The sequence below is a fragment of the Macrobrachium nipponense genome, chromosome 17, assembly GCF_015104395.2.
Source record: "Macrobrachium nipponense isolate FS-2020 chromosome 17, ASM1510439v2, whole genome shotgun sequence".
NCBI lineage: Eukaryota > Metazoa > Arthropoda > Malacostraca > Decapoda > Palaemonidae > Macrobrachium > Macrobrachium nipponense.
Window position 1 is genome coordinate 38,560,104 of NC_087210.1, and position 9,361 is coordinate 38,569,464.

At 34.2% G+C, this 9,361-nt stretch overlaps 1 protein-coding gene across 1 annotated transcript in view; it reads right to left on the minus strand.

Moving 5' to 3' along the window:
• Nucleotides 1-9,361, minus strand: part of LOC135196183 (ubiquitin carboxyl-terminal hydrolase 19-like) — a 147,743-nt gene that overhangs the window by 65,077 nt on the left and 73,305 nt on the right. Inside the window, exons 7-9 of the mRNA XM_064222768.1 lie at nucleotides 5,826-6,052; nucleotides 5,350-5,589; nucleotides 879-1,019 (exon numbers count right to left, since the gene is read on the minus strand). Of these exons, the coding sequence (XP_064078838.1) occupies nucleotides 879-1,019; nucleotides 5,350-5,589; nucleotides 5,826-6,052 (608 nt within the window). The remainder of the gene's footprint in view (nucleotides 1-878; nucleotides 1,020-5,349; nucleotides 5,590-5,825; nucleotides 6,053-9,361) is intronic.

Here is a 9,361-nt window from a genome sequence, read left to right on the forward strand (position 1 = left end):
ACAAACATAAAAAAGTATTTTTTAAACAAATTCATTGAAACACTTCAATAATCAATAAATTGTCTTGACCAAGTCATGCTACTAAATAGCCAAATGACTGCAGTACACAACAAAACAAAGCCAACAACTCATGAATCTTCCTACAAAGCCATCAACTAATAATGAGTGTTCCCACCTACTATGTTTAGTATATTTTTTCAATATTCTGCCAGTCAAAACTGGACTGCATCTTATTGGTCAAAGCACTTTTGATGTTGGGGAATACAGTATTTTACTGTAGTACTACATAAAATATAGTTGAAAACATTTAATGTGTGCAACTTTTCTATTACATTTATCTCTAAGATTGCATAATTTTAGTCTGCAGATATTTTTTTGCAATATTGCTATATATGAGCTATGGTATACACTAGCCTATACTCTCACATTAATACATACATTACCTATGGTATTGTATACTATAACTTGAATCTGCAGAAAATATTTTCAGTAATACTATTATGTATGTAAAAATAGTATACAAATTTATTCAATTATTACAAAAAAGATATAAGGACATTATACCATGCAAATCTCATAAGCTAGAAAAGTTTAGGTAATCGACAATGCAGCATCTGTATCTGGCTAGACTAGAATCTTTTGTTTCTCTATGTGTTAAGAATTTATTCCCTATACTATACATTTTCATTACCAAAATTTAAAATGTATACCAACTTTTTTTATAATGAACTATTGGTTTTAACCACATTTGCCAGGAAGACAAGACTAATACACATTACTACCTTACATTATTCAAATAATTACCCTTGGTAAATATAGTAATTTGAAGTGTCCTAAATTCAGTTTACTTATACTAAAACCAAAATCATATACTATACCTGTATACAAGACGCCTGAACACCAGTTCTCTCACATAACTCATATTTCAATTCTTCAACAGATGCATTCGCAGCAAAACGAATATAATACTTCTTTGGCTTCTGACTTGGATCTTTCCAAAAGAAAATAACTTGAATAACCTGGTGTTTGAAAGACAAAATAGAAATTTAGATAATTATCTAAGCCAAACTACATGACTGATAATATGAAGTGTGATAATTTGTTTTAAAAACTAACCATCTTTCCAATACTTGACAACTTAAAACATCTTTCCAAATGTTTAAAATTACTGTATATATCTGTAACAAAGAGGGGGATTTGCTATGAGATATTTTAAATGATATATAATGTGATATGCTGTGACGTTTCTTAGAATGTAGAGAATCAACAATTTAACTTCCTTAGATACAGAGTGCCCGAGCGACAGCTCAGGAATGCTTGCGCATCTTTTTTTGAGGTGGTATGATCAAGAATGTTGTCTTCAGCAGTTTCGGAGCATGAACATTCTGAACATTGTTTGTATGTATGTGTGCGCTTTTCCTCCTACATAAGGAAAAGTATTGTTACCATGAGTGGAGTCTGTTACAGAGAGAAGGCAAGGCCAGGGTGGCCCTGCCAAAGTATTGTTGATTAGTGTCAGTGCAACTGTGCTGAAATGGGCGTTTCTGGTAGAGGGAACTATTCTGGAAGAGGGGAACTATTTTCTGGAGAAGTGAGATTATTCATTGGAGAAATGATGTACTGACTAATTACTGTGTTGACTGTGCCTGTCTGTTATGGCTAAACTAATGTTGGTGTTAGATTAATTACTGAGAGTTATCCGAGTTATTTGGATTTTGAGTCAACATTCCATTTAATCATTCTGTTAAGAATCTGAGTTATTCAGTTAATACTTTGCTTTTAAATAAATGCATATTTTTGTAATTCACGACTCTGATTTGATGACCTAGATGATGGAGGGGAGGTATATCGAGAGAGAGAGAGAGAGAGAGAGAGCGAGAGATGAGGAGAGAGAGGAGATAACGAGAGAGGACGAGAGAGGTAGAGAGAGAGAGAGAGAGAGAGAGAAATTGCCAATTACCAGTTGTCTGCCGCTCTGGCCTATCGCTACCAAAATGATAACGAGATAATGGCTATCTCGTTATTATATATAATCATACAATATTTGAACCCCCTTTTTTACTGCATATATTAGGATTTTAGCATATACCCCATCTTTCCCAATGTTCAAAATTACTGAATATATACACTTGTGTAATATTTGACTACATGTAATATTTGATGGCCCCCTTTTTTTACAGCATATACTAGGATTTTAGCATATACCCCATGTAAAGTTCATGTTTTGATTCTGGCAATAAGCCCTACATTACATTTCTACATATTTGTAATCAAAACATGATGGTTGCCTAGGTTATGTTAGCATTCGCAAAAAAGCTTAGAATATGTCTATAAAATGTCTAAAACATCAGTATATACTCATTTAATCATTAAAATTAACTATAATAAATAGGGGAAAAACTTCCGACCTTCTTTGTTTACAATAATTTTGTCATAACTACTGAAAGCTTGCCAAAAAAACCACTGTAACTAGCAAACAGTATAATCATCATACATTTCTATTCTTTAATCTCTCTTCAACCACTAAAACTAGAGAACAGTATAATGACCATTCCTTTCTATTCTTCAATATTATAACAAGAAGAATTCAAGAAAATATTTGCTAGCTATGATGACAGCAGTGTCTTTGAAGGCTCAGTGATATTTTTCTTCTGTAATTTAAGTAATTAAGTAATGTTCAATCCCAAAATTTTAGGCCATAAAATTGGTCTTTAAATATCGAACCGTACAAGGGTATATACAGTATGTAAAACCACAGGGGTAATAGTATATTGGTGGTAAGCAGGCTTCATAGTTATAGTTTATGCAATAAAATTAAACATGAGTATAAAGACGTAACACAGAAATATGAATTTGGATTCTTTGAATTAAGTTTCTAAGCTTGCTGAAACTGATTTACTTAATACAGTAAAAGATAAAAAATTTTTTTTGACATAGTGAACACCTTATTTTGGTAACCACTATGAGTCCTCAAAGGAGTTACCCTTATGGACCTGCCAGGCCCTCCATAAAACAGATACATTAATATCAAGAATTCTTGTCAAAGCTGGTGTAAGCCAGAATCGGGCCACTGCTAATACAATGATGGAGTATAACTGAACTTGAGACAAGGGATTACAATTCACTGATCTTCCACTGGCCAAATTGCAAAACTGCTGCCATAAGTTTCACAAGTTGGCCAGGCCCCAACCACTACTACTTGCCAGGTGTGAGAAAATCAAACATTCACGAAAGATTCCCAGGTAAAACTGGTGAAATTGTGGCCTTGCAGTGATTACCAAAAATAAGTGTTTGGTATTTTACCTGTTATTTTCATAGTGTACCCACTGACCATCCTCAATGGCATATTTAACAGAAATGGACAGGTGATGGAACAGTCAAGCTCCTGGGCATAGAATCCTAACCACCAAGACAAAAAATGGTCCACAGTAAATTCATGAGAATGATTACCTGCCTAAAGCTAGTTGTCGACTTATGTCCGCAATTGGTTACGACCAACCAGTCGTAAAACAATTTAGACGCAAGTCGGTCTGTGTTAAATTACTGTAAGAATATTATACTGTGGAAATTAGCAGAGGGCAATTGCAAGGTAAGTTTATTTTGCTGTATTGAACTCAGAGCGATTTTCTTGCTTCTAGCTGGCGTTAATGAATCTCAATACTCTATTGATATGGGACAAGGTTACTTTATATTATACCAAGTGTTTTAAAGTTGAAATATCACTTGAATATGATCATTGTAAAAGAAATTTAGTTATTTTTTTGTGAGTAGATAGCACTAACGGCATGTTTACTGCATAAAAAAATACATAGATTGCGTTCGATAATTTCACTTGATTTCATCAGATTACTCAGAGCTTTACATGTATATCTTTTATTGGAGTAAAAACAGTAAAATGTTCTTTCATGCCAAATATTTTTAAAATAAATCTCTCAAATTTTGTTTACGGTCGAGTTTGATGGTGCTATCCCTAATCTTGAGAGAGTTTCATCCATGTTGCCAATGCATGATAATAGTCATTAGCAAATGAACATTCCTTTCTCGGCTTCAGCTAAATCTTGCAGCTTAAATTTAGCAGTATATGCCCTTGCTATTCTTTTCTCCATAGCAAATAAGGATATAGCAACATAAAAACACATCAGTCCTAGTCTACTTAACGTCATTTGTAACATATTTACAGTAATTTTTAACTAACACACGATGGTTGAAATGCAAGCAAACAGCTGTTGTTATTGGATTCAGTTATTCATAACAAATCAGCTATTTCTGGCTGTATGCGTTTGCACAACAAGAATAACATTACTAATGATACTTTTAGCATTCTCTTTTACCTTTTTTAACTAAACTAGAAGATGGGATAGATAAAGAGATGGAGGAAAATGGTTTAGCCAAACTAGAAAATGGGATAGATAAACACAAAGACACAAACAGACATGGAGGATGTGCACTGTACTGGGCTACTGCTTACACTGAGTGAGCACGTGAGCTGCACGAGTGGAGGCGGGAGCTGGGGTGGTCGTACAGTCAATCAGTCGTAACTTGCATTGATCGTAAGTCGACAACTAGCTGTAGTTTTATTCAGGATTCGAATCATACAGAAGGGTACCAGTTTTGTTAGCTGCTAATTGGTTTGTAGCTCCAATGCTCTTCTTATGATTGATTTAACTTTTTTTATGTTTACTGATACTGTATATTCTTATGACCTAGTTTTGTGTATTAGTCTTTAATTACCTTGGTGTATATACTGTCACTAGTGTATTGAATATTTTTAATGTGGATATTTTGTTTTCTCCCACTCTCTCTTTTTTAGGGACAACTTCATTAATTAACAAATATGTGGGCCCTCCTTTTAAGGTTATCCGAGTTACAGTGCACATCTATGCAATGCACCTATTACTACATGGGGCGTTGGTCTGTTTAGAGTGGACTAAGCTCCAAGAGCAATTCCTGATGAATCCTCCCCCTCAACTGATAACAGGTAATGAAGATTGTTATTTACCCTAAGCTTGCTTTTAGTTCATGAGTTATCAAATATCATGTTCAAATCATAGGATATACATGTTTTTTCATTCAACAATCAGCCTGACAGTGTATGGATGGTAAATATTTGAGAAACATAAATGATTGCAGCTTAAGTTTCATCCCCTTACCTATGGTTCCTTGAGAGAAGTAATGCCATTTCATCCATTACACCAACCAGCTCTGCTAAGCAATGTGACCTAACTGGATTCTACAGTCCGTCAAAAAATTTAAAGAACTATTGTAAGTGGCGAATGGTTGCCTAACAAATATTTTAACTAAACAATAAGCAATACTGTATGAAAAACTTAAATGATGTAAAACACTTGCCTTTTGGTCTTTGGGTATAGGTACTGATAAACAACAAAATTCATCAAACTTGACAGAAATTTTGTTGCACTGGTGACATGTAAGTGTCGATTTAAATTGCCCTTTAAATAAATCATCAATAACAGAGTCGTTACGCATTTTATGCAACTTCCAAGATTCATCTGCTGCTTGCTCATCTGGCCATCCATCAAGATCAGGTGGTTCAGCAATATACGGCTTCTTCCTAACTCTATTGAGATCCTGTAAAGAAAAGTCAACTCTATTGAGATCCTGTAAAGAAATGTTCTCTGACAACCACAGAAACCATTACCATGTTACACCTTCAACTAATAATACTTTATAATTTATATTTTGTCAGTTCCATGTGAGGTATAAACACATTCTGCAAAGTTGTGGCTATATGCAAGAAAGCTGATTACAGTAATATTTTTTTACATTTCCATTTTCAAGTTATTTGTTACACAATCAGTACTGACCTCATGAAGACCATCTAAAAGCTCGACCATAAATTCCTGAGCATCGTGTTGTGCAAACCCTGAAAACTGATTTGCTTTCATTGACATCACGGACTTGAGCTTAGTAGGAGCATGAGAACGAAAGGTGCCTGACCAAAGTAGCTTCATAAGAGAGGCAAAGGCAGTGGCAAGTTTACCACCCATGCCCAATGGGTTGTCTTTATTGATGTCCTGCTGGAAACTAAAATCTGAAAAATAAAATTAATTTTTTTTTTTTTTTTTTTTTTTTTTTTTTTTTTTACTAATTTCCTTTAAAAAAATATACTTTTCCAGTTAAGTGCACCAGAAAGGAGATTTATTTCCAGGAAAGAAATTAATTCTTCAGGTAAGCGGACACTTCTATCGATAACAAAAGCATATACAGCGACCCTCTTTTTTACATGTTTCACATTTCCGTGTTTCATTTTGTTACAGAGTTTTGTGGGACACATCATGAAACACATCATTCACTTGTCTGAGGAGAAAATTTCACTAATTTGCAGATTTTTCTTTAGGCAGTTCAGTAGTAACTCAGACTTTGAACTTAATCCAACCCAGAAGGCTGTTCAAAATACAATTTGTTCCAAGTATGAAACAAATACAGTATAGCCCTGGCTCACGACTGTATTAGAACTCGACATAATCGGATTTTGCCACTAAATTTCCAATAAACTTTGTATCTGTGTTCAACCAAAAAACAGGATTCCGACCCCCAAACCATACGATGTTTGTAAACAAAACTGTTTCCGCCAGCCGCCGCTAGTTAGCGTCATCCACTGTTACCAAATGTAGCATAATTTCATGTTTCTTTTAGCATAATTGACCCAAGAATTAGAGCTTAGCATAAATTCTATCATAGTTAGGGTTCTAGTACAATTTTAGAATGTATTTTCACTAAAACTTTTAATAAAATGCAGAAAATTCCTCAATTTCATACACAGTTAGTGAATATATGTATCTTCATAACAAAATTGCCTCAAAAGCAGCACTAACAAATGAGTTTGCTAAGTTTGAACACAACTAAGGAATGTTAAATTTTGTGAATATAAATACCCACAGTGGCATGACTAATGGTCAGTAAAGTGTGAATAATTTTTTTTCTACATGGATGAAGTCTTATTTTTTTCCATTTTTAAGTTTTATTTTTTTTTCAGTAGTTATCAAAATTTTAATTATGTCTGAAGTGATTTTCATACAATTTTCAAGTATTTATTCATTGTGTATGTGATCTGTTAAGAGAAAAATGGTGTTTCAGTGGCATGATAATGATCAGTAATAAGTATGTTTTTCTTCTTGAGTAGAGACTGGTTTGTTTGTTTTCCTTTTTTTTAAGTTTTAATTTATCAGTAGATATCAAGATATTATATTTGAAGTAATTTTCGCACATTTTTCAAGTATTTATTAATTGTGTATGTAGGCTACGACAGTAAACCTGTTAATGTTGTCCAGGGCCGGTGCTAAGAACTGAGGGCACAATTCAAGCTTCCTCTCTCCCTCAAAACTCCTACACTTCTTTAGCCCTTCTTAAATGCAAAGTACGAGGTACCATACACAAAGACCTCTAAGAATTTGCTTTGAAGGATTTAGAGCAAAACAAACCGTAGTGGAGGTTGTTCATTGCTGGCAGGTGTATCATGAGACAAAAAACACTACTGCTGGCTATCTATGTTCAAACATTTGGATATTGTTAATCTCAGAAATAATGGAAAAGTGTTTAAATGCCATCAAGCACCCTTGCTTGCTTTTTTTTTAGGCGTAGACCTAGTCTAAAAACAATGCTCACACATGAGGCGCACGTTTCAGTCGCAAATGCAGTACGTACTTAAGTGTTACGTTTGGAGTGAAGGCAATGTTACGTACGTAGGTTACATGTGCGGTTCGGTAGCGAATGCAATCTTTTAAGCTGTGTTAAGCTTGCTGGTAAAGAAGAGGGTAGCCATAGCTTAAATCAAAGAAGCCCCTATGGTATATATATGCGTAGTAATTACAAATTAAGACGATTCTTTTATGTCTACTGTAATACGTCAATGTTTATATGTGAGATTTGGTAGTGAAACCACTGTTATGTATGTAAAATGTGCGGGTCGGTACCAAGGCAATCTAAGCTTTTTAAGCTTGCCAGTAAAGAAGAGGTTAGCCTTAGCTTAATTCAGAAGCCCCTATGGTATACATTGTAATTATAGAAATTAAGTAGATTCTTTTGTTTACCGTAAAAATACGTCAATGTTTACGTGTGAGATTTGGTAGTGAAACCAACGTTACATACGGAACGTGTGCGGGTTGGTAGCGAACACAATCTTTAAGCTTTGTTAAGCTTGCTGGTAAAGAGGAGGTCAGCCTTAGCTTAAATCAGAGAAGCCGCTATGGTATACGTAGTAGTTATAGAAATTAAGACGATTCTTTTATGCCTACTGTAAAAATACGTCAATGTTTACGTATGAGATTTGGTATGGTAGTGAAACCACTGTTACATACTTAAGGTGTGTGGTTCAGTAGCAAACGCAATCTTTAAGCGTTGTTAACCCTTTAACGCCAATTGGACGTATTAAACGTCAACGAAAATTGTCTCTCAGGTGCCGAACCGACGTATGGTACATCGACGAAAAAAAGTTTTTTCAAAAATTCGTGGAAAAAGTTATAGGCCTACTAGGCGAAAACTTTTGAATAACACGCCTTGGGGGATGCTGGGAGCTCACAGATCAAGGCGTTGTTTTGTTTACAATCATTACCCAGGCGTACAAGCACGAATTTCTTTCTTCTCGCACTAAAAAGCATCAGCGACACATCTCAGAAATTATTTCGTCACTGACACAATTTTTGCACCATTTTATATTAGCCGTTACATGGAGTATTATATATGAAAATGTGCGCAGTTTCATGTAGAATACAACAATAAACAACTCATAGTTGTACCTTTCATCAGTTTTGAAATATTTTCATATAAATAACGGTGTGTCAAAATTCCAACCGGTCAACTTTGACTCTACAGAAATGGTAGAAAAAGGCAATTGTAAGCTAAAACTCTTATATTCTAGTAATATTCAATCATTTACCTTCATTTTGCAACAAATTGGAAGTCTCTAGCACAATATTTCGATTTATGGTGAATTTATGAAAAAAAACTTTTTCTTTACGTCTGCGTGGTAACTCCTCAAAAAAAAAAATCATAAATTTTTTCGTCCGATTGTCGTAATGTTTGCACGGTTTTAAATTAGCTATTACATAAAGTTTTATATATGGAAATATGCGCAATTTCATGTAGAATACAACAAAAAACAACTCATAGTTGTACCTTTTATCAGTTTTGAAATATTTTCATATAAATAACGATGTGTCAAAATTCCAACCTTCGGTCAACTTTGACTCTACAGAAATGGTAGAAAAAGGCAATTGTAAGCTAAAACTCTTATATTCTAGTAATATTCAATCATTTACCTTCATTTTGCAACAAATTGGAAGTCTCTAGCACAATATTTTGATTTATGGTGAATTTATGAAAAAAACTTTTTCTTTACGTC